Source organism: Pezoporus occidentalis, unplaced genomic scaffold, assembly GCF_034315485.1.
Source record: "Pezoporus occidentalis ecotype Australia unplaced genomic scaffold, CSIRO_AGI_Poc_V1 ctg129, whole genome shotgun sequence".
Classification (NCBI taxonomy): Eukaryota; Metazoa; Chordata; class Aves; order Psittaciformes; family Psittacidae; genus Pezoporus; species Pezoporus occidentalis.
Genome location: NW_026913092.1, coordinates 3733624 through 3760534, shown reverse-complemented (window position 1 = coordinate 3760534; position 26911 = coordinate 3733624). Strand labels below are relative to the sequence as shown.

Sequence of the window (26911 nt, the reverse complement as noted above, 5' to 3'; positions counted from 1 at the left end):
GTCAGCTAGAATATCAGAAATACAGTTAAGTTTCATATACCTGGAACTTGCTCATTACATATTGTTTGCAATGCCACAGCTAAGGTGTTTAATTTCACTTGAGCAGTCTGACTGGAAGGAAGGGTCTAGGTATACTAGGCAGTTGTTGGAGGTATAACTGCCACATTTGTCTGCTGGTCTGCCTTGACTCAGATTTTTGGAAGAATGCATTTTTGCAGTTCTAAGTACACCTACTGAATACCTTTGTCAGGTGGTGTAAAGTTTTTATGTTTTCATGTAATTATTCAAATGTTAAAAATGCAGTTCACTGTGCCTCAGAATTGAGATCTTGGTATGCCTTCTGCTCTGATACTGAGGTCTGGTCAGTTTGAGCTCAATGGAAGGAATAGCATGGGGAAGGCACTTCATCCCTGCTGGTACCATGTCTGTCCGTGAAACAAATGGAATACTTCAGTCTCCAAGTCTGTTGTTCCAAACTCAGAAACATGCAATTTCTAAGCTGTTAGAACCTTTCATGTTTTATGAAACATGTTTCTTGAGGGCCCAGTAGGATTTGGCATGTATTTAAGTATTTATTATTTGTTGTAGGCCCTGTTACAAAGCCTAATCTCAAGTCTTCAGAGCATTCTCAGTTCTTTGCCAAGGCCACCTTTTCTGCATAATTTTTAGATTATGTGGGTTTCTTAGTTAATAATTACTGAATCCTCTCTTTACATTTGGACTAAAACCAATCACAGTAGTGCTGAATTAAAGAAATTATAATCCCAGATTCTGCTGTCATTACTGTAATCATGAATATTGCTTTTTCTCATTGTGGCTCTGTTTAAGCCCTGTACTGTAGTATTGCTTATTTGCTTAGTTGTTCAGCCTAGAGAAGTCAATTCTAAAACCATAGAGGCAGAACTTTTCAAGGACATCCTCGGCAAACTTCTTTTTTCCCCCAAAATCCTAATAAAAGTTTTTATTCAAGTTATTTTGACTTTGAAAATGCTTTTTTATTTAAAAAAGCATAAACTAAGGCTTGGCATGACATAACCTCTTTTACTATAAAGAATTTAGAAATAAAGAGAAAGAAAGGCTTACCGTTCCTTCAGATCTGAAGAGCTAAATAGAAAGGGGGTGGAAGAAGGCAGGCAGACTCAGCAAATGGCCTCTACAGTCTGCCATGCGGGCACTCATTATCACTCATTACGTTTATAACTGGTGCAGTGCTTATTTAGCTCCTAAGTGTATTGTGGTGAACTAGGGGATGGTATATTTAAAGCACTAAAAAACATTTGGTGGTCTTTTTGGATAGGCAAGGGTAAATGGAGATTTTTTCTTCCTATTTTATCCCACACAGTACATGTTTTCACCTCTCAAACCCCACTTTTTTTCTTTTTTTCCAGTAGTGCTAACAACCAGAGCTTCAAAAACATGTGATTAAGTCATGGTGGAATGGGGATTCAAGTAGGCATAGGGTTAAACTTATAAAAACCAGGTTAGGTAGATTTTGTAGACAACTGAGTGGAGAAGTGTAGGTTCTATGCTGTGTAGCTCATGTCTTTTCAGCTTAAAGATGGAAACAGCTGAAAGCTATCAAACAAGGCTGTCCAGATGGTCTCTCACATGGTTTCTGCAACATCTGTAGATAATCCGTTAGTGTTATCTAATAAAGCCATACGCAGAAATGTTGTGATTCTTTCTCAGTTGCTCCTACGCTGCTATTGTCATAAATGATTCCTGGAAGTAGCTGACTGAATACTGAAATCATATCATCCATTTGTTTCTGGAAAACAAGACCATGGGGAAAATAAATACTTTTGTATTGAGAAAAATGTGAGAAAACTTCTTGACGGTGAAGTCAGAAACAGGTTTAATAAGCAAGAATTGCAGAACTAGTTTCAGGAATCCCATATAGGCCCTTCCTTCAGAATTTTCCTTTCCCATCATCCAAGGACACTTGAAATCTTTAGTCAAAGAAATGATGCAATGCCAAGAAGGATTTCTTTTACCCAGGTACATAGTAAAGCATTACAATGCTGCTATTCTGCTGACCAGCAGACCCTGACTGTTTTAATAGCTGTGGTTTTAATGTATGAAAAAAATCTAATATATTGCATTGCACATTTGAAATTCACTGTATATATTTTAATGTTTTTTTGGCACACACATAAAACAACCAGTTGGCATCCCAGTCATATCTGTCTGCTGTTGTTGCATATTTTCAACTATTCCAGCTTGAAGGGATCTTTTTAAGTAGGTGTGTATACAATGCCCTCAAACCCAGCTTGATTCCACTGTGCTGTAGCACTTTCACTTCTCTAGTCTTGCATGCTTCTCCATGGTTGTCAGTTTCATATACACTTATGTTTAACTAACTAGGCTGAGGCTTGCAGTGGCTGGAGTAGGCAAGACAGCTTCTGCTGCCTGTTTAAATAAGGGCCACTAAAATCTTGATTTGTTCCTCTGTAAAGTATGTACTGCTTACAAGATATCTTGCTTTGCCCTTGATTTATCTCACTATTTTTCCAACACTAGCCACATATAAAATTGCAGAAGTGTGAATTGAAGCTTAATTTTATTCAAAACATGAGCAGATGCTTACAGTTGAAAAATGTTAAATGCCTCAGAGTATGGTCTTGAGATGTTCTGACTGTCCAGTGAGAACAGTTCTTCCCTCAGATAATTATATTCTTCTTATATTATGAAACAGTTATGTTTAAATAGCTTGCTGGAGGATGGAATGCATACAGTGCATAACCATTGGATCAAAACTTGCATTTTTAAAAACTATTGGCATGGCATGCTTTAGAGTGGTTTTCCTCACGAACATTCTAGAGAAAAAGATCAGCACATTAATCTACTTGCTGCATTCTTACTGAAATAATCCCTCAAAAGTTAGAAATCCTTCTACTACTGTATTTACCAGGACTTCTTTTTTAATGCATTTTAAAGTAGGAATAATTATGGTTAAAATTATGATTATATAAAATTGTATCAGTTGGGTTTTAACTCTTTTGAGATGTATTTGTATTTTTTTTTAAATGCCTTTAAAGTGGAGATAGCCTTTTTGTATCTGCCAAAATTTACTTTTTTTAAAGACCTCATTTGTCATGTTGATAGAGTTGTGTCATGCATAGAGAAACCAATGTTAAACAGGTAACTGTTCTTCATTTAGATTCAGAAACAGCACATGCAGTGCTGACAGGAGTCAGCAGGAAACGTCATCTTTGAATTTAAAACTGACACATCAAACCAATTTATACACATTAATTCTCGACACTGAATTTTTGTCATGTTAGATTTTCCATATGTAGCCAAAGCTTAATAATTAGTAAAGCTTCCATGTCTTTTGTAATGATATAGAAAGTGTCTCTGATTATTTATTTTTTTAAGTTTCAATTATTCAAACTTGCGTACCCTGTGAAAATATGAAGTGTATGCATTGTATCTGTAAACAATAATCTGGCCTAAATGAGTGAAAACTTGGAATTTTTTTCTGAAGGTACTGTTGTACACAATAAATTTTGTCTGGTTGTTTGTTTTTTTTTAAATATCTATAAGTAACTTTACACCTGAAATTAACCTAAAGTTAGGAAATGTTTCTGCACAGAAATTAAGCTACATTACTGAAACATTCTGATATTTTTTTAAATAAAAACAAACCCAAGAACAGCTTAGTTTTGATTTGCATTCAGATATGTCTATGTCATTTTGTTGTTGGGTGTTTTTCCAATTTTCTTTTCTTGGATTTCATAGAAAACCAGTTAACCAGGAGGTTCTAGAGAGGAAAAGTAGGAGCTGCATGCAGTAACATACACCATTTTTTTGTCTCAGTTTTGAAAAGGTTAACCTTAGGTGATCATCACCTGGCCCTGTTATCAGAAATATCCCATTTCAGATGGGAAAAAAAAAGAAGGTATATAGTATAGAAGCAGAATCCCTGTACTTTTGCAGATAGCAGTGAAGGTTCTGGGGTGTTCATTTTAGATACAGTGGATTTTCTTCTATCCTCACAGTATTTTTATTTTTCTTTGAACCCACTGGTCTTTTTTTCTGTATGAACAATATAGGATTTATAGAATGAAATCCTGTCTTTTACTAAATAAATATATCAGAAAACAACCTCCTCCTCAGATCCCAGACAGAAGCAGCAAAACCTTTTTTATTTTACTCATATGCTAATAAAACAGGGGCTGTAATGTATGGCATTACAATTTCTTTCCAAAATAGGTTGCAACTGAGTACGGACTCTGAATGTCTTTATAACTACTAGAACGTGATCTCAATTTCATAATTTAATCCCAACTGTACTGTACCATTTCATTTTGGGATAACTTAGTGGTAAAAATGAAATGCTTCTAATGCTCTCATCTTACATCTAGCATCTCAGAAGAATAATATGTTTCACAGTGGCTTTTGACTGCATACGAAGAACTGCTACTTGTGGTATCACCCGTCCAGTGTGCATAAACCTCTCTCCACTGTCTATTCAGAGTTGGCTGGTTAGGTTTCTATTGCCATTTTCCATTATCTTATATTATTTTTATCATAGATTTTACAATTAAATAAATTTAATGAATTTATTTCCATAAAAGCTTATAAAATCATTATGGAGTTCAGTCTCTGATTTTTTTATTATTTTTTTTTATAGCTACCTTTCCGAATTATTGACTTCAAAACATCTTACATACTGAATAAATTCTGTTATTCAGTTTGATCCAAATTTATGAGATGTAATTAACAGCTGAATGTTAATTCATATATTTGAGTTGACCACTTCATTGTAATTAATTAGCATTGATGTTGTGTTTTTGCTCACTAATTAAACTGGAAGTGGCTAATACTGACTTAGCTCTTCAAGTTCTTCCATTGTATTTCACAATTCTTGAAACCACAGAATCAGCAAAGCATATAGTGTGCATGTAATTTTGCAACAGGTAAACAAGTCAGTGTTGGAGCTAAACTTCTTAAGACATGTTTGTACTTTTGTGTGTACACAAGCAGTCCCAGTAGGCAAAATCTTGTTGATACTGCAGTAACTGATAATATGGACTTGTCTGGAATCAATACTGTCTAGCTTTTGAATATCTACAGAATGTTTAAGGAAACTTCAGAGTAGAAATACTTTTTCTGTCTTTGAGTGTCATTGCCATAGTTTCCATGCTGAATTGATTCATCATTAATGCATCTTTAATGGGGAATGATAGGAGAGAAATGTATAGGTAAAAACTTTTCTAGGCTAACTATTTATAAAATTAGAATGGAAAATATTTTGAGAAATGACCCATTTCCTTTTTCAAATATTGGCCCATTTGCCGCTATATCAAACATACTTAGCAAATTTACTGTTTGGGTGCCTGCTAATATTACCGGTTTTGTACATTATTCCTGGCTCTAGAAATCAGCATAATCTCCTTGATCTTTCTTTATTTTCAGGACTCTTCATTAGGACCCAGGTAGTAGGGTGTATTTTAGTTTTATTTTCTCCACCCCTCACTGCATTTCTGTTTGAAGGCTTTGAATAACTGAACTGCAGCTTTCAACAATGTCCGTGTTGTGAGAAAATTAAATATTACCTTCTATTTGTTATTTTAGCAGACTGATGAGAGCCATGCTCACTCCTGCTCATTGACAAAAATATTAATATACATTACATATGATAAAAGTATTAAATATGCATTGCTGTTTTTTCAAACCCATCTTTTATTCTATTGCCGTATTGAGTTAAATTCTTTTTATCCCTATTTTTGCTGCTAAGAAGAAGCTTATGCTAGATTTAGCTTAGGGTGCAAAGGTTGTAGTGGTACTGAATAAATGTTCAAAGAATTGTAAGGAAACTGAATAAACATAAGGATCACATTTACTGTTTAGCAGAGGTGTTAAGTCTGATTTTGCAGCTTTGAAAATCAGAGATAGTGTCGGGGTCACTCAACCAAGACAGTGCTTACAAATTATTCCAAGACTTTCACACTTAAGCAGCAAATCAGAACAGACATTCAAACAGATTTAAGGTATTCTCTGCAACTGAATCTTTGAATACCAAATACACTTGAATCCTAAAAATCCTGACCAGCCTTCATAATTCTGAAAGGCAAACATAAATGTGTTAATTTTCTGAAGAGGTTTTCTTCATGCTGCTGTTGTGACCTCATTCAACACAGCTTCCAAAGGATGCCTTTGGTCAGCATTTTGAAGGTATTCTTTAGGTCTTAACCGTAAGGTTTGAAACATTTACTTTATTAAGGAAAAGTCTGTTTAAAAATTAATGGCATTTTCTTCTGGAGTTTAATACTAATTTTAGGTGAATGGATATTAATATTTACAGAAATTAATTAAAAACCTAATCCTGCTATCTTTGTGTAGGTCTCCACTGGGCTGTCCTCCAGGTTTCCACTCTTATTTATCTTTGTTTTGTGCCTTTTGCTAACAGTTAATTTTGTAAAATGTGAATTTTATTCTGCAAAACAGTAAACAATGATCACCATGCTTATTCATGTAGGCCAATGAGCAGCCTTCCAAAAATTTTTACTTTAGTTCAGTCCTATTTTGATTGCTTGTCTGTATCACTGGCAAGAAGTGGAGCCATTCAGTTTTGCTTTTCTTTTTTTTTTTTAAAAAAAAAGACGACAAACAGCAAACCACCAAAAAAAACCCACAAACTTGTGTAAGATTACCAGCTAAATGAGTTATTTACCTCTCTGCTAAGAGGACTTTAATTCACCTTTAGTACCATGCTGAATATGCTGAATTCCATGATACAGCCTTCCTATTTCAATTTTAACTGTCTTTTCTCCAAGAGACTACAGACACATAGATTTCTGTTTAATTAAATGTTTTCCCCATCAGTTGGAAAGTATATTAAGGAAATTATTTCAGAAAAAGGACAGCAGCTGTCTGCTCTTTAGTTTTGTTAAAGAATTGTCAGTTTAAGTTTCCAGATTTCAATATTTACAGGTATGCTGTGTTTCATAAATGATTCAGTTTTTGTCTTTCTGCAACTCCAGCATTATTCCTTGAGATTCTTCTAAACATTTCTTTCATTTTGAATTTAACATCAAATTTTGAAGTACAAAACCAGGGAAGAAAATAATTGCAAGTTACAAAGCAAGTTACAAAAGCAACAATGGTGAGTAACTGCAGAGCAGACACTGTAGCTACTAGCTGACCTTTAAGAGACTGCAGAGTTTTTATTGCTTTGAGGTCACTGGCAGCAAGCAGTGAGTGTCAGTAGAGTAAACCATTACCACTTCTTTTGTTCCTGCTATTATCATTACCATTAATACAGTCTTAATCTAAACATGGATTGCAGAACAATATGGTTTTGGGACCAGGTGCTAGTTGATTTTTTATACATTTAAGAAAAACAGTTTATTTGTGTCTTGGTATACAAATAAAAACAAACTATATTTAGTCTCATGTTTTCTCAATCAGGAAATAAGGAAGTTACTAGTTGCAGCAAATCTAAGGTAGGCCTTTTGATTCTCTCATAGCTTACTGTCTACAAATAGTCTTGTTAGTAAGCAACCAAACCTATCCATTTGAAGTACAAATTGCTAAGTTTATAATTTTTTCCCCTTTTTCTTTTATTTTTTTTTCCCTTCTTTCTTTTTTCTTTTTTTTTTTTTAAACAAAAAAGAAAACAAAACAGTTTTGGGGGTAATGTTTTGAAGATCCCTTTACCTGTGCTGGGCCAACTCTAATGAATCCATCTGGGAATTAAATTGTACTTGCTTTTCTTGCTATTTAAAACAGTCTCATACAGTTGAAATTTCAGATTTAGGTACAGCCAAATCAAAACATTATCAGATTTTATGGAAGCTAATTCAGAGGGTTTTAGTGACCCTTGTCAGGCAGATTATCACAGGTATTAGAACATGATTTGACAAGTTCACCCTTGGTTTTGAGGTGAAAAGGTTATATAAATAAATAAAAATAACATGTAAGTTATCTCTCACTTTTTTTATACTTTTACTTTGCCCTCATCTTAAACTGCAGTTGAGGTTGGTGCCACAGTGGGAGTTCTATACAAGCAGTGAAATCCCTTCTGTAATGAGTTTACATTGTAGAAACTAATCTTTTATGTATCAGTTAGAATCTGTCTTTTCTCATCAGCCTGAGAGCTTTTGCAGTTAGCTTATTTGCCATGCACCTTTTCAGTTCTTTGTGAACAGCTGTATCTGTAGATGGCAGTAGCGAATTTATTTATTTTTGTCAGAAATTCTAATAAAAGTTATGTTCTGTTACTATCATTAATAAGCCTTAAAATGAAAAATATCTTTGATAGAATAAAAAACAACAGCCTCTATGTATCAGGGGAAAAAAACACCCAAACCTATGTAATCTCTGAAAATTCAAATCAATTTTGAGAATTTCCTTCAGTGTTATGGAATGGAGGGCAATGGGGGTTAGTACCGTTTTAAAAAATCTTATATGGGACAGAAGCAAGTAATACTATAATACTGGGATTTTTTTTTTTATTATTATTATTACTGTCAGCATGGAAGCCAAAAGTATTAGGTGATGTATAGGATTTAAAAGTAACAATTTTCTGTGTTTTCTGCTTCGTATCTGAAAATCGTACCTATTTCTTATGAGGACAAAGAATTTCTTGTATTTTTAGAGCTCAAGTCTTATCTTGCTTCTCAGCACTGTACAAGGTGAGGTACCTTTTAGAATTTGTCTCTCAATGTAAAGAAACCACATCAGCAATTTATGTACAGTAATATAATCTTTCTGGGAATGTGGCAGGCATTTAAGCTTTCTTCTTACAAAGTTACTTTACTACCAGTTTGATACAAAGAGCGAGTAGAATCAGCACAAACACTGTCAGAACTGTTATTTGGCCAAAGCTTTGACAAAGCAAAATATTAATAAATAGGAATGGCTATATATAAGTACACATGTATTTGAAAATTGGAAGTAACATTTGCATGAATGCAGCAGTACATAAACAGGGGTGGATTGGTGATTATTTAATAGTTTTAAAAGTTCTGTGGTGAAACCAGATTCTTCCTGCTTTTTTGGAGCTTGTTACCAAGTAGCTATGTCCCTACCCAAAGAGGATGTTATTGTACCTTAAAATCATTATCAAATTCTAGATCTGGATTATCTTCACCTCCTCCCCCTCTGGCAGTGCAGGAGGATGGGGAGTGGGGGTTGTGGTCATTTCATCACACATTGTCTCTTCTGCTCCTTCCTCCTCAGGAGAGGACTCCTCACACTCTTCACCTGCTGCCTTGTGGGGTCCCTCCTACAGGAGGCAGTCTTTCATGAACTTCAACACGAGTCCTTCGCATGGGCTGCAGTTCATGAACTGTTCCAGCGTGGGTTCTTTCCACAGGGTGCATCCTTCAGGAACAGACTGCTCCAGTGTGGGTCCCCCACAGAGTCACAAGTCCTGCAGCAAACCTGCTCCAGCATGGGCTTCTCCTCTCCATATGACCACAGGTCCTGCAAGGAGCCTGCTCCAGTGCGGGCTTTCCACAGGATCACAGCCTCTTTCGGGCATCCTGCTACTCCAGCATGAATCCTCCATGGGCTGCAGGTCTGCATCATGGGCTGCAGGGGAATCTCTGCTCCAATGCCTGGAGCACCTCCTCCCCCTGCTTCTTCACTGACCTTGGTGTCTGCAGAGTTGATGCTCTCACATATTCTCACTCCTCTCTCCAGCAGTTTTCTTCTCCCTCTTCTTAAAGGTGTTATTGCAGAGGTGCTGCCACCTATCGCTGATGGGCGTGGGTTTGGCTTTGGCCACTGGTGGGTCCATCTTAGAGCCAGCTGCATTGGCTTGTTCAGGCATCGGGGAAGCTTCCGGCAATTTCTCAGAGAAGCCACCCCTTTAACCTCTCTTCCCCACCCCTTACTCCCCTTCCCCTATCCCCCCAAAACAAAATCCCAAAACAACAAAAAAAACCCTTGCAGCGCAAACACAATACATTCTCTGTGGCTGGAAAATTTATGCTGGAAACTTTTCCAATGATTTCGTATAACTGTATCTTTTTAAAGAGCTGGAATGGTTTTCATAGCTCTCCAAAATATTTCAGATTCTTGACTGATGAACATGTTAATAATACAATGTGTGCTAATGTTATAATGCTTCCAATTTAAAGCTCTCTTTTGACTTTTAGTCTAATTTGGTTTTATTCTTACGTATTCTTTTTAATCCTGTACTGGATGGTCAAGCTGGATGCTTGATTAAATATCCAGAATATTTGATAATAATATTCTGAGCTGATTTTGAAGAAGATACCTTGTTTAAAAAAAAAAAAAAAAAAACAAAACGAAAAAAAACACCAACAAAAAATCCTGGGTATTTCTTCTGGTTTTACCTTTTCTCTTAAAACCAGTATTTGACTAATGGAATAGTATACATACGTTGACTTAAATTTCTTAAAAATCTTCTGTATTTTCTGAGAATTGGAGATTAGTTTTTAGAAGGTTTAGGTTTGCTTGAAAGATATTTTGCCCCCAGAGATGAAAACAGACATATTTCCAAGGCATTAGTGAACTTCCTTGCAAGCAAGTGCTTAAATTTAAATTTATTCATGCCTAACTACTAGAGCTTCAAATGTCCATTAGTCTTAACAAGTGGTAAAGAAAATAGATTAGGATTAAAAAGGAAAACATTATGAAGGCAAAGGCATAGGCCAGCAGAGCAGAAGTAATTTCTGCTCTCATACTTCAAGAGCCTGCAAAAAGGAATTTTGAGAGGCAGACTGATATTCCAGGCTTTGCAACAATGGTTGTTTAGCTATTTGTTGTGATTAATTACTTAAATCTCTTCCTGTTTGCCAGTGGGTTCTGATAGCTGTTTATGTACTTTTTATTTGTCAGATAGGATGGGTAAACAGTTTTTGGCATGTGTATTATTTGCAAGGTACTTGCTTTATTTGTTATGCGAGATATTTGTGTTGCCTATTTGTTTACCAGAACATTTTGAAAAGGAAAATAATGAACAACAAAAGGAAAAATCACAGCTGGCACTGGTGTTTGTTCCTTCAGTATGTATTCTTTCTTACAAAAAGGCATGGCTATTCTTGTGAGCATCAGTTACTAGTGGACACTGAATACAACAAAATGGTGTCAAAATATGAAAGAGAATACAAGAAGATGGTGATAGCAAAATACTTACTGGACTAAATTCTATCACAGAAGTGAAGCTTAGGGAGACAGAGGGTGGTAGTGTGACTTGATTCGGAAAAGTCAAATGGTGGTGTGTTTTTTTGTTTGGTTTTTTTTTTTGTTTTTTTTTTTCCTTCTTCTTAAATGAGGATGTTCTGTGTACTGTGACCACTGAGACAAGAAATCTTACAGAGGTACTGATGCTGGAGAGAATGCGCCATTTTTCCAACCTGCTCTAAGTAGAACTGAACCTTCAATTCTCTTTAATAATATATCAAGTAAAAGTATGGAGGTAGGTCAGAAAGCCAAATCAAAAATATTGATAGGATGGCTTTTCTTGATTTTGAAATACATATGAAGCTTTTAACATAAGACATAAGGTGCTTTCTTCCTTTATATATTCTGCATAGGAAGTGAGGATGAAATGCCATCTGAAAGTAGCATTATTGGTTGATTTTGAGCTAGTAAAATCTCATAGCTCTTGGCTTTCTGTCAGCAGTCATATTAAAACAGGGAGTTAAAAATCTTTTACAACAGTCTTTCTACATCTTGATTCTCTAGACTGAGTAGGAGGTAAACATCAATGGGAAACAACAAAGTAACTACCTCAAAGAGCTGCCAAACAGCATTACATTTTTACAAATTGTTACTGATTTCAAATGTTGAGTCAGATAAATCACTTTTCCTGCTGACGTATACCATGGCGATGTGTAAAACCTCAAATTATCTTTGTGTTCGCCCAGAGTTTCTTGTACTTGCTGCTAAAGTCCATAGAGATATTGCAGTTTGGGTTATTTTTCTATTATGTAATGTCTGTGAATGCCATATTCTTTAAACGTTCCATAGACTTCATGAAGAATATGAGCCTAAGTAGACTATAAAAGCTATGTAGCCATATTAGAGGTTGGCCTCGGTACTTGTTTTGTAGGAACACATTTGCTAAAAAAAAAAACCCAAACCAAAAACCTATAAATCCTCACCCTGCTCATCATTTTCACTTCAAATGATTAAATGATGTGAGGAGAACTTACAAGGCATGACTTTGCAAATGAGCTTGTTTGTATTTTATACCTGCAGTATTCATATAGCATGGGAAAATACATCTTTTCCTATGTCTAGTCCTGCTTCATGAGGATCACAGTGTCAAATTATATACTATGTGCATTTTGACTGAAGAACTAGAGATGGAAAGCTCATGTTCAATGAGATAAGTTACTTTTTTAAACTTTGGCTTCTTCTCATTGGTATGCAAGTTTAGTGTGTAAGTTTGGAACTGATTTTAAGGTTCTAATTAGTCTCTAGAGAATTCATGTGGGCAATAGATTGCTCATTAATATATCAGCTTTCCATTATGGTGATTGGCTATTTCTCATGTCTAATGTGGAAACTGAAATGATACGTTAATTTGCCTTCCAGATGTTGCAACTGCCTGTCCAGATAAGAAGTCTGTGTTTATGTACGTGACTTCTCTGTTCCAAGTTCTGCCCCAGCAAGTGACTATGGAAGCCATCAGGGAGGTGGAGATGTTGCCACGACACTCAAGGGTCACTACAGAAGAGCACATACAAGTACATCATCAACAGCTTTTTTCACAAGAAGTGAGTTGTTTCACTTTTCTGCTTTCATCTTGCTTCTCTAAGGTGGTTGTTTCCCTTACCTACCCCATAAGTTTGATGTTAGATGGTGTCCAGGATTTGTCCAATGGAAGGCAAAAAAATCAAGCACATAATGGACGAAGTCTCCATCAGAGGCAAGTCAAACGTACTTGTCTTCATGAACTGTGCTTCTGTACTGCTTTTCACCTTGCATGGGGCTGTTTTAAACCTAAGTATTCAGCAAATAAGTGCTTTGCTCTTCTGTTTTACAGCAGTGGGTGTTTTGATTGTGAAAGAGCACAAGGAAGAACACAGAAACAGGATTTACATTTAAACAACATTTTAACCTTTCTGAGAGAATAGTAGCTGATGTTTCTCCATATTCATGAAACTTTTTTTACTTTTTTAGCGTTTTGTTTACACTGACTTGTATTTTAAGACCACCAGATGACCTCTCAAAAAGTTCATGTAATATTGGAATTAATTTATATTTGCTATGTCAGTTATGGTTTTGACTGAAATCAGACAGTGTCTGCTGAATTGTTTAGTGGATTTTAGGCCTAGTGTGCTTGTCTGAACTTAATCTGTATCTTGCTTTTGGTATGCTCATTCTCTTAGATTACTGAGCAGATGAGTGCTGGCTCTTTTATTTAGGATGTGCTACAAGATTGTTTGTCTTCTGAGTCTTTGCTTGTAAATTATAAAGAACCTTTGATTTACATTGGTATTCTGCTAGTATTGAGTCCTGATAGTTTTTTACTTTTGGAGAGGAGGTCAGATTAAATGAGAATTTTTCTTAATACCATCCCAATCTTGACTGCTGAATACCAGCACAGTCGAAAAATATAACTGGTGATGACCTTCCTCCTACTTTTATTTCAGTTACACTTAAATTCATTGTTTTACTCCTATAACCCCTGCTCCTATCCATATATTTGTTCTTTCCACCTCTAATTTATTCTTTATAGATCACAGTCAGTATACCCCAGAGACCTGCACCTTCTCCTAAACCATGGTTCAAAAGTTACGCATATACACAAGCTGTGTATGTCACATCCCCAGACCAAAAAAGGAGGCAGATTCCTCCACAGGTCTGTCAATACTGTCATTTCTTTTAAAGCCTTATTAAACTTTTGCTTGGAGTGAAAATGTTTGTACATTTTGCTTATATCTGATCTTGATCTTTTTCAGTTTGGTTTTTGTTTTTCATTAGCATCTGTCAAGCGGCTACTTTTTGCTGTATGTTTCAGCATGGCTGGCAATAGGTGTTATGCTGATTGTTAGGGGTGAATAACATTCAGACATGGCTGGTTTAGAATCATAAACTGCTCGTTAAGTCTTGGTTTTGGTTTTTTTTTTTCTAAATAGCACAAGTATTGTCTTAAATTACTATTAGATGAACAAACCAAACACAAGCTATATTTGGCATCCAATTACTATATTTCTGTCTTGGGTTTGAGTACAGAAAACCAGGAACCATTGGTTTTCTCTTGCTTTTCCTAACCCTCGTATCTGTTAAAGAAAATAAGTGCTGACATTTGTCAGAAGGTTACTGTAGTTAGAAAGAAGGGAAAGGAAACAATAAAATGAATATTCTGTATATGACCTGGATTATTAGCTTTTAACAGCTGGTCATTTTATCACAAATAGCATCATGCCAACATTCAGGTTAGGGTTTTGTGTTTGTTTTTTTTGACCTTTAAATAGCTGTGATTGTTTAATAAAACCTGTTTCAAGCAATCCTTATAATGAGCATTTCAGTAGTCAGATTTTTATAATTTCTGACAAGTGTGAGAGCCAAAGGTCATATTGTGTAACGCAACAGGCTTTCCTTTCGTTACTTTGGGGAAAAGGCATCTGCATGTATTTGGCATTACAGTATGGGTTTGTTTGTTAATTCTGTCTAACCTCTAAAAATTTATTGCAAAACTGCACCTCAACAGTATGTTTCCAAATCTACTCTTCAACTGACTGGTATTTTCCCAAATAATCACTTCATTTAAATACTCCAGGAAACAAATCCTGTGCACATAAGCATGAGCCCTGCTGCTTTATCCTAACATCCAATGTGTTGCGCTGATGATTAATGCAGCTTTTAAACAAGGTATTTTAAAACTGGTATAATTGACTATACTGATACTATACTGAAAATTAGTTACTATAGTAACTTAAATACTATACTGATAATTGAGAAGAATGAAGAGTTGTGATATACCATAGCTTTATGTTTTCAGGGTCTGTAGGAAATTCTGTGAACTGTTTGTTAGTTCACATTTGTATGGCAGGTGGGTCTGTATGTTTATCTGAAGTAGTGACCTTTGAAAAGGCCAGATTGCTTATCTCTACTGATCATTAAAGCGATGATTTCTTTCTTTCCCCCAGTGATTTTGATTCAATAGAAACTATATTGTAATGCTTGTGTAGAATGCTCTTACTCTAAGATACTGCCACATGTACTTTGTGGTTTTGTTGTGCATGCATGTACTGGAAGTATGCAAAGGAAGGCATTCATAGATTTTCCATGTTCATTCTAAACAGCAAAGGCATTTCTCTGTCTGTATACACAATAGCATTAAGGAATTTTGCTTTGTCATTTTCTGAGATTCAGAAATGTTCTAAGCAATGACATTAATATGGGTGTGTTAGTCTAAGGTAAACAGTGAGCTAAGGAGAGAAGTAGGAAGGATACCTTTTAAAAGAGCAATACATTTGTATTGAGGCAGGGGGGAGCAAACACTTTTTTAGATGTTCAAACCTTCTTCAGAAGTTCCAGTCCTGAAAGCACAAGATACTATGACAAAAATGAGAACGTCAAAAATATAAAAAAAAATTATGAAACAATATGGTGTTTGGAATTTAGCCACACTCTCTGCAGGAAGCATTTGTTTTATTCAAACTATGTTTAGCTGTAGCAAAGAAATAATACATATATTTTGATGGAGTAAAACATCCTTAAAAATGGAAAAGGAAATTTCATTTGTCTGACAGTGATGTCATTAGAGCAAAACCAGTAATTTCAAAAAACTGTGGATGATGTACTGAGGCAGCAAAATTTAAAAAACAAATATGCATTTTTTAAAAGGTAGAAAACAGGATTTTGCTTATTGTGTTATAAGTTCAAAGTTATTAAAAGAAAAAAGTACCACTTGTAGAATGATTTCTGCAAAGTGATTTGCAAGTCATTTGGAAAATATATTAAAATAAAGTATGTTTACCTCCCAAGCATGAACAAGACATAAAAATAAAGTTCATGTTTTATATGTTACTGTTCAAGAGAATCTTTTAACTTTAAAGTCTAGCTCCCATTAATGTAAGGTTGATATTTCTCCGGTCTAGGAGTATATAAAGTTTTTCTACCTTTCTTTTTAAGAGAAGGTCTTCTGTCTGTTAGTTTGAAATGATTTTCGTGTGCTTTGTTCAGTGGAGAACATATCTCAAGTTAATCTGTTTGCACAAATATAACAAATGTAATATTGATTTGTCTTCATACTGTATTCTGATCATTTTCTTCTGGAGCATAAAGAAAGGAGTTCCAAAAAGGAATTCTATTGTTGTCAGAAACAAGCAAAAACCTTAAAACACAAAAGGGAGAAGGTGGAGACAGAGAGAGCAGAGGTAAGAAACTCTGAAGATATTCCTTCCTTTGATTAAACAAACAAACGAACAAATGACACCCCAACCTAAGAAAAAACAACCAAACAAAAATATCCCAAACCCATTCATAAGCATCATGCAAATACCGATTGTGTCAGGAAGGGCATCATGTATAGAGGGCAGCAGCTTCAGATGCAAGTCAAAGACTATCAGTGAGATAAGGGAGGACAAGATGGAACAAGAAATTGACTGTCTGTTATGGGATTAATAGCAGAGGTGGCATGTTTCCTGTGTATGTACTATGCTTCTACACAGTTTGTGCTGAGATGGTATTTTATTCGGTATAGCCTCTTGGCTATTTGTTCCATACACTTAACATTTCGTACAATTAACAAGTGAATTTCATTGTTGAGGTGTGATACACATAAGGACAGAGTACCATTTTCATTATTAATTTTGACCTTTTATTTATATAGTCTAAGGAAAAGAGCTTTTTTTTTTCCCTCTAGTATAATAGCATCTTCATTACAGAGTAAGCGTGTTGAGTCTTGTTGCATAAAACATGGCTAATTTAAATATGTTTCATTTCATTGTAACTTTTCTATGATGATCATTTAATCAAGTTAGTAGCATTCCACTAATTAGGATTGTCCTTTCTCAAGGCTGGGAAGGGAACTGAGAGATAAATCAAAGTTGGTGGTACATTGCCAGAACTCAGGAACTTCCTGTTGCTTTCTTGTATGTCTTTTTTCTCTGGAGATAGGAATTGCTGCCTTTCCCTTTCATAGAATCATAGAACAGTTAGGGTTGGAAAGGACCTTAAGATCATAAAGTTCCAACCCCAATGCCAAGGGCAGGGACACCTCACACTAAGCCATGTCATCCAAGGTTCTGTCCAACCTGGTCTTAAAGACGGCCAGGGATGGAGCATTCACAGCTTCCTTGGGCAACCCATTCCCATGCCTCACCACCCTTACAAGTAAAGAACTTCCTCCTTATATCCAATCTAAATTTCCCCTGTTTAAGACGTTAGCCCTTGTCCTATCACTACAGTTCCTAATGAAGAGTCCCTTCCCAGCATCCCTATAGCCCCCCTTCAGGTACTGGAAGACTGCTATGAGGTCTTCACACAGCCTTCTCTTCTCCAGGCTGAACAGCCCCAACTTCCTCAGCCTGTCTTCATATGGGAGGCTCTCCATCCCCCTGATCATCCTCGTGGCTCTCCTCTGGACTTGTTCCAACAGTTCCATGTCCTTTTTATGTTGAGGACACCAGAACTGTCCACAGTACTTCAAGCAAGGTCTCACAAGAGAGTAGAGGGGCAGGATCACCTCCTTTGACCTGCTGGTCACGCTCCTTTTGATGCAGCCCAGGGTATGGTTCACTTTCAGGGCTGTGAGTGCACACTGCTGGCTCATGTTCAGTTTCTCATCAAAACCCTTTGAGTCAGCCCAATCCAGAAGCAATTGTTATCATCTGATAGCCATCCAGTGGCCCAGTTAATCAGATGATGATTTTAGTTCTTCTCTAGAAAAAAGCTACACTATCACAAGTGCATAAATGTTTCTGCTTTTTGTCCAGTTCATTTAAGTTTTCATTGCTACTTTTTTGATTGTGCAACTGTTCTGTTGATTCATTAAGACATATAAAGAAGGTTATGAATGCCTAGTTTTTTGTTAGAATTAAAGTGGATTCTTTACTGTTCTGGACAAAGAGATACTGGTTATACAGTTAAAAAAACAAAACCAAAAACCAAAAAATAAACCCCACAACCACAAAGAAAGTAATTTTGATCATTTAAAGTGTACTACAGTTTCTATCTCAAGTAGTCCCAGTGAACTGAATGACAAAATACTTTTTGCAATTTCAAAGCAGAAGTACGCTAAAGAGACTCAAGCATAAGGGCTACACTTTGAAATGTTTGTAGGCTTTGCATATTTGTTGCATTTAATTTATCCTCTTCCTTTCTCTTATTTGACTCCAATGGTATAGTGTTGGTCACATAATGCTATTAACTTGTAAGAGTGAACTCTATAATATGTGAGCTTTGGGATCTTTCATACGGAACCAGTGGTCCCTCTACACTGATTAGCTGGACAGAACTGTTCTGCTGGCTGAAATACTTGAAGAATTTTTAGGTGGTGTTATTATATGCAACTCAGTTTCCTGGGAAATTGTACAAAGATGTTTTGCTAGTGGTACATGATATCAACAGGAACTATTTAGTTTCAATTATCTGAAGTAAGAGGCATGCATTTTTTAATTCAACTTGAGAAAATATTTTCTCATGTCACTGCTATAAAAGTTTGAAAGCAGAAGTAGAAAATAACTATTTATTAGAAATGAACACTGTCCCTTAAAGCGAAAGTGATTTGTGAGAATCATAGAGTCATAGAATAGTTAGGGTTGAGAAGAACCTTAAGATCATCTAGTTCCAACCCCCCTGCCATGGGCAGGGGCACTTCACACTAAACCATGTCAACCCAAGTCTCTGTCCAACCTGGCCTTGAAAACTGCCAGGAATGGAGCATTCACACATTTCAATAGGCAGAAGTATATATGATAATTTCATGAAACTTTTTTTTTTTTCCAGTTGATATTGCAATTTTCAAATGTTGAACTGATTATTTATAAAGAGTTTGCTTTGTTTTTTTTAACCAGACAATATGAATAATTCAACTTCATATATTTTTTACTACCAGCATTTTATAAAAAAAAAAAAAGACTGATATTAATTACATGCACAGAAAATAAGCTAGCAGAAGTGTGTGCTATTTGTAGAAACCATTAGGGGAAATGCAATGTTCCTCAGTATTAGTTTACAAGGAGTAACTTCTTGAGTTTGGATTAACAATAGGATCAAGAAACATAGATTCTGACACATTGTGTCCATTCTAAAAGGTATTGAGGTGTGAGAACAGTAAATGACTACATGGTTGCACAGGTTTTCCCACTCTGGACCCTTTAAGTTACTGTGGAATTTTCAGTATGATTACCTTTTGAAAAGGTAATCTACTTGTAATTATCAATTCCTTTTCAGAACGCGTTCAGTTTTCTTCCAGCATTTGTTGTCTTAAAAATATTGGTTATTTTGCTGACCTCATTTATTCCTGTTCACATTCTTAATCACAACACTCTTGTATCTTCTCCATATCACCAAGTAAATGCTTTCTCTGTTATGCTGTGCTGTGTTTTGTTATTTCCAGTCTTTTCCTGTCTCTCCTGTTTCCTTTAAATTCAGAAAATATTTTTCTTCTTCACTGATGTAATTTAAAATAATTTTAAACAACTTACGTATATTCAGCCTCCTAATTTTCTCAATTTTATTTTCTTTTAATTGTCCAGTCTTGTTTCTGGTTTTGTTCCCATTCTATGAACATGTTTGATGGCTACTGTAATGGATATGTGATTTAATACCTAGAGTTTATAGTCATGTATTGTGATGTTTTATTAAATATGAGTATATTTCTTTAAGATATGACGTAGTATGATACTGCTTGGGAAAATTTCGCCTGTAATTATTTTCTGCCACGTAAGGAATGTCAGGTGAAAGTACCTGATAAAATATGTGTGGTCTCCATTTCAGCAGTCTGATACTCATTTGAAGAATTAAAATATTTAATTTATTTCTAGGAGAATGTAACTTAAAAAAAAAAAAAAAAAATAAACAGCTCTGATTCCAGAACTAAGAAGTTACCTTTTGCCAATCTCAAGTGGAAAGGGGAAAAGTGGAAGACAAAGAGGGAGTGTTGGCAAAGAGCAAATATAGAGAAGAATATGGCTACAAAACAGTAGATTTATAATATACTTTTTAAGCTGATTTTTTTTGAGATATCAGTGTCTGTTAAAGAATTTAGCTGCTGCGCAAGCTACACATCAGTTATACATTGTCTCTGTAATGAGAATTTAGAACCCCATAACTCACTGTTCTTGAAGTGTGCTTTCATGCCCACCTCATTAATAATTATATTTGAGTAGTGATTTTAATTAAGCAAATTCCTTCTGAATGGAACCTGAATGTAAATTCAGGTCACATCCCCACACATGACTGCACTGCAGTTGCATCTTTGCTTAAGAAGCATGTCTTATATTCTAGCCAGTTAAGTGAGGTATAATTATATATGAACTGCAACCATAAGTGTATGAGACAATAATGGTCTTTAGAATACATTTTATTTAGCTATTTTTAGGTTGCTTCTGTTTCATCATCTCAAAATAATGGGTATATTTCATATCTGCAAGAGAATAAATAAGAATTCATTATGTATGCAGTAACAATAATGGGTTAATATTTCTCTTGTAGGTCACAAGCTGTTAAAATTTAAAAATAAAAAAGCTGAAAATTTAAAAATGGCATGTGCAGTATACATAGCTGCAAAAAACCCTGACAAAACAAATTATCTGAAGGCTTCCTAAGGTGCTTCAATTACCCTAAAATGTTAGCTTTTGCATGTGAATTCACAATGCAATGTTTTACTCCACAGTTCCTAATGGAAGGAGCAGTGACGATATTCAATTTCAATTATAAAAAGGCGGAATTATTTTTGTTGAAGATAATTTCTTTTACTTATTTCTTAGTTTCCTCCTTTATGTTTTCCTTTATTCTGCTTTCATACACTTCCACATGAATTTCAGAACCTCTGTAGTAGGGCTGTGTGACAACAGAGTAGTTTAAATTAATCAGAGCAAACTTCTCCCAGCCATGTATTCTGTTCCCAATAGCAGTGACCAATAATGGATATGTAGTAACAGGAAAAAACGTATGGCTGAATAAAAGTATTGAAGTATCTGTGTATTGTCAACCTCCACTGATTTATTTTTTTTGGCTCAGAAATTTCCTGAGCTGGAGCTGGTGTCTTTATAAGTCCTCAGTGTTTTTTTAGCCTATTCTTTTATCCAGTTACTTGTCTTTGTAAACATTTAGCAAAGTGTTTCTATATGATTTTCAGTATGTCCAAAAATACTTCTTGGTAGTTCCTGTTATTACTGAAAATATTTCTAATATCTTCATTGTTATTACCCAATTTATAAACCTGAGGCTCTGCATTCAGAAGAGGAGAAAAGCCGTTGTGAGATGATTGATTATTATTTTGTCTCATTTCCATTAAATCGCTTGAACCTCTTCTGCAATAAATTTTTTTGTTAGCTTTTAATTTTGAATTGAAAATTTATCCTTTGAAGTGGCTTCTGTTGAAGGAGAACCTCTTTAATAGAAGCTAAAACATATTTAGGAAAACTTCAAATGTAATAAGGATGAGCCATGAATGTGGCATTCAGCCTATTCAAGCAAATCTAACTATTTAAGATTCAGATGACTTTGCAAAACCAGCTTTTTTAATAATGCCTTTCAACTATAATAGTGTGTAATGCTGAATACTTTGAAATCTCCAAGACCTCAACCTCAACTTCACTGAAACGAATTAGTATGTCCACTAATGGGCTCTTGTCCCAGAGTCTTTATTTCACAAAAGAAAATAAGTCATATTATAGATCTGTCTCTTTATAGCTAATTGCTCTTGCTATTGATGCTTTAGAAGGCATTTTGAAATTGTACTGTGTGAATATATAAAAAGATAAATATTCTTATAGTGAAGACTAGATGGTTTTTAATGAAGATCTTGGAAGGAACTATTGTGTCTTAGTAGTCTAAAATAATAGTGAGATTGGTAGCTGGCTGTAATGATTAAAATAAGCTGAAAAATTATCTTCCTTTTCTTACTTTAGAAAACAGTATAGATTATGGCTGTAATGTATTTGAGGCTATGTCTTGGATTAAATTTTACATAATATGCTTGTTAATTAGTTGCCTTTGCTTCTTAACTCTCACAAAAAAAAAATTATATACAGTCAAATGCAATTCAGAATACAGGTCAGTTAAGATGTATATGGTTGCAGTTATGCAAAGAAAGCTGGTAAAATTTTGTGGTTGCACTGTTTTATCTTCTGGTCTTTATGGCGTAGGACTTTTTGATCGCCTGTACTTCTGTGTGTGGTAATTTGGATTTTGATCTAAGGGAGCAAAATTTAATGGAAAGTAGTACTCTGGCATGAAAATCTGTTCATTTTCAGAATTGCATGCATACCTGTGTCCTAAAACAGCCTGTTTATTTTAATGTGACTTCTGTGTTGAAATTCAGCAATAATTTTCATTTATGTCCTGAGGATGGAAAGACAGCATTGTTTCTTTTTTTTGGAATTTAATGGGTTTTAATTTGTGATTACGAGCTGTATTAATTACTATAAATAATTAAATTTTACTTGTAGCTATTTTTCTAGACATTCATTAGTGATATTTTCTTTTCCCACCAGAAGCTTTCTTACAGCATAGGTATCTTTTGTGAGATATACTGAGAGATAATCTGTTCTGTGAAGAACTTCAGCAACAGAAAGTGCAGTTGATCAGATTTGTTAATTAAAATTGCCCAAAATATCTTCACCTTTTTAATAACTATTTGCATGATTTATAAATTGTTATCACCTACACATTTCATAGAAGCTTGTGGTAATTTGAAAAACTCTAAGGCACAGCAGGTTTTTTTCATGCTGACTTTGCTGGCCCATAATCAGCAATGACTGGGTCCATTGCATACATGGCTCACAGGTTGCAGTTTATTAAGTAAAACCAACTGGAAATATATTAGTATGTTTATAATAAAGGATTGAAAGAATAGCCTGGAAATTTTAATTCTATTTGAATGCTCTTTGGCTACTTAATTTCATTTTTTTTTTTACTTCAGTTTTTAAGATCAGACAGCTGGATACAGTTTCCTGCTTCTGTAACTATAAAATAAGAAAAATGTGATACAGCAATGACCTATGAGAATGTTTCCATAATTTGTATTATATCACCCTGACACATTCAGTTTAAATCAGTATTGTGCCAGTTGTAGAGCCTCTATCAAACTCAGAATGTTTATTCCTTCTTTTGAGATAGAGCTCCTTACAGTGATAGAGTCAAGTTAAAAAAAAAAAAAAATTAAAAAATCAACCTTTATGTATACATTTTTACCTTTTCCATCCATTTCTTCAAACTTGTCACTGTTTTTCAGTTAGAATAACCTAGCCTAAAGTGAATGCAAAATGTTTCTAGCATCTGTTAAGTTTTAATTTCATTCCTTCCTTATTGGAGATTTTATATGCCTTATCAGTTTCTGGTTCTAATTTGCTTTTTACCTGTGTAGCTTGTAATTACCTCTTTTTTTATTTTTCTTTTCTGCTTTTTATTTTTTTACTTAGAGTTGCTTTCAGTTACATCTTTTTTTTTTTAATTCTGTTCTTATTAAGCAAATAAGCATGTAGCCATATAACAAGGTGCTTCAAAAAAGCATGTGTGCTAACTTTGTCCTGAGGAATGCTCTCTACTGCACACAGCCATGTAATAACTGCCAGTTCATGAGACTGTGTAACTCTTCTGCTTCAAGTTCAGAGAGTGATAGAAATTTTTGTAACTTCAGGAAAATGTAATGCTTTTGAGAAAACATTGTAGATTGGTTGTATTTGGCTCTTGTTGAATTCAAAGCTTCAGACAAAGCACTGTTTCTGAAGACCAGATTAGGAAGCAATGAACTGTTTTGTCTGTATTATAAAATAACTGTCCATTTCTTGAAAAGCTCTCATATCTCTGTGTTCTTCAAGTTATTTTAAACTAGCCTGGGAATAATTGTTATTTCAGAAAAGGATTCAGTTTAACCAAACAATAAATCTCTGCAGAATCATAATTTTTGCACTTTCAGGGTATACTTAAATGTTAACAGACACATATGAGACCTTAGAAACTAGAATCAGCTGCCAAGAAAAATGGGTCTAACTTGAAGGGTAAGTGACGATACATAAATAAAGCTGGAATAAAGATGGTTTGAAGTAGGTGGCTCAAAAATGTCATGTCAGAGTCAGTGATGGAGTTCAGAATTTGTACATTTTTTTTTTTTAACTGACAGTGACTATTTTCCAAACTGAACTGTGCATTTTATATAGTACTGCCAAGGGATGGAATTCCTTTTATGGACGTTTACTTTTTAAAAAGAAAAAATAATAATTAAAAAAAAAACTATGGAAATCACACAAAGAAAATAGACTTGCCCTCTGTTAAATGGGTATTATTAACTGCCTAGAAGTAGAGAAACAGTAGATTTCAGGTTGCATGGAATATTGTAAATTCAGTGTCTTATGAAGATCTATTATGATAAAGCTTTTAATTACAGAATTGGTATCCTTATATCCTTCAGTGAACTCGGTGAGCCTACTGTAAAAGTCTGGACTGTGTGATAATGGAGGCTGTTGCTTTTGTGACACTGATTTTTTTGCTGCAGAAGGTAGAAGGTAGGCAGAGAGAGGGTATCTCAAGGTCTTCCTGAATTGCCTACAACTCTATGAGTGAGGAGAGAGATGTGCAATTCAACTGTTGCTACGCATCTTTTCCTTTCTCTCTTTCCTGCCTTCTGCACAGCTTTACTAACCTATTGTGTATCTCTCTTCTTCCATAGGTCAGCACTGCAGCTGAACTCTTTTGTGAAAGGTGTTGTTATATATAAAGGTGTTATCTTTCTGCAGGGCATTGCAGAAAGATAATTCCATACTAAAACAGTTCAGTGATAGTTGAGCACTGTTCAGGAATATTTTTTACCTCAATTACAGTTTTACTATGAGCAAATAGTTGTCCAGAGATATTCCTGGGGTTTGAGTGTGTTTGAGATGTTGAGGTCTAAATCAATGAAGCATTGAGCACTTGGCTACAACTGTGACTTTAATTGTGTTGATATGCTTTGGACTAAATTATTATATAGGACCCTGAGAAATCAGGCGTTATACACCATGAATCAGTCACCATGAATTATTGGACATTTTGTCTTTCATTCCAGTATATGTAAAATAGAGGGAATATGTGAACGCTGCTGAAGTTTTTGGACTAATGAAGAAGGGAGGAATCACCAAAAAACAACACAAATGGTAAAAATAAGGTTTAGAGTTTAATGAGACAAGGATTTAGGTTTGCACACTGAACAATAATTGTAAAATACATATTAAATAGACCCTTGTTGCTTTCCATTCTGTACACTAAATGAGATTTTTGTCTTTCATTACTTTTTTTGGCCATGGATATTGTTGTATTTATGCTCCTTCATAATCTTATATGTAACTTTTTCCTCACAGTCCTTTCTGGGCCACAAGCTCAGCACAATTTTCTACTAGCAAAGAATATTATTCCTGTGCATCAACGCATTTAACTGGTTAACTGATATCCCTTTATTCCAACCATTAATTATAATCACATATGTGAATTAGACCTCTTTTTGATTTTTGCTGCTTTTTTATTGAAGTTCATCGCTCAACTTTAGCAAATAGTTCTCTCCAAGGAGTATTTCAGCACAGAGACAGTATTTTTTCTTTCAAATTACTATTTATTTTTCCTTCATTTGGATTCTGCATATGCAGATGTGGATGGCTGCTGTTGCCAGCATTATTATTTCATGAACCTTCATTTATCTCCCTGAACAGGTTAATGTTAAAACTACTGAATTTCGTTTGTTTGGGGAACATGGTAATGTAGTGGTAGCTCTAGTAAGTATCATATCATGGACCATATTTCTCCCTTAATTAAGCAAAACTCTTGTGTTGATTTGCTGATGTGTTGAGTTGATGATGTGTTTGCAATGGTAATTATTGTAAGACTTCTTATAAAGACTGCTGGGAGGCTGCAGCATGTGACCTTTTTTAATTCTTTTTTAATTAAGCTGTAATTCCCCTAGCCAAGACACAACTTAGAAAAGTTCCAGACAGTAGCTATTGACTGAACTGTAAGCAAAAAGAGGATGTTGTTCTGTTGCATTTGTGAATTTTATAATCATCAGCTTTATTGGCTATCAAGGACAAAACTATAAAACTGCTTTACATGTAGAAATTCTGAAGAGCAAGGAATTCTTCTTAGACTTTCCACTAGCAAAATTTAGTCAGCATCACTGCAAGTGGTTGACTGTTTTTTGTTGTGCTCTGCAATAGAGGATTATTACTTTTGGCTAAAGATGGTAGAATAGAGGTTAGTCTGCCTTTTTTCCTTTATCCATAAAATATTTATATCTATAGGTAAAGAAAAAAAGGCATAAATATATCTGTATTTAATATCTATATCTAAAATATAGTGGAAGTGTAACGTTATAATAGAATTAGTACTTGGAATTACAACATTTTTAACTGATAACTGCAAGGGGAGAGAACAAGGCCTTGTATGAGTCATAGAATGGTTTGAGTTACTGAAAATTTATCCTGTTTTGAAAATTTCACCTTTTCTGTATGGGCAGAATACTCATATGTGTTACATAGAGAACAAATGACCTCAGTCTACTGCATGACATGACAGCACCTGAAATATATGTCCCATTAAAATCTGCCTTGTTCTTGGATCAGAAAAGCAAAAGTTGAGGCATTTCAATAGGAAGAAATAGTAATTTTGTTGTAAGTATATTGTGAAAAGTAGTTCCAGTCACAGTCAGCTGATTTATACATCGACATCAGGTAACATTACTGTTTGGAGCTATGATTCTTAATTGCTGGAATAGGAAGTGCCTTCCTTTGAGAGGCAAGTACTGTGTGTCTTGTCAGCAGTAATACTTCAAACAGCA

At 34.9% G+C, this 26911-nt stretch overlaps 1 protein-coding gene across 15 annotated transcripts in view; it reads left to right on the top strand.

Moving 5' to 3' along the window:
- The window catches only part of DMD (dystrophin), a 1213044-nt gene that overhangs the window by 423882 nt on the left and 762251 nt on the right, over nucleotides 1-26911 (top strand). For 12 of the 15 annotated variants that reach the window (XM_062608089.1, XM_062608087.1, XM_062608095.1 and 9 more), the window contains exons 8-9: nucleotides 12523-12704; nucleotides 13670-13792. In XM_062608089.1, coding sequence (XP_062464073.1) covers nucleotides 12523-12704; nucleotides 13670-13792 — 305 coding nt within the window. The remainder of the gene's footprint in view (nucleotides 1-12522; nucleotides 12705-13669; nucleotides 13793-26911) is intronic. The other 3 variants (XM_062608092.1, XM_062608093.1, XM_062608108.1) reach the window with 1 other exon arrangement.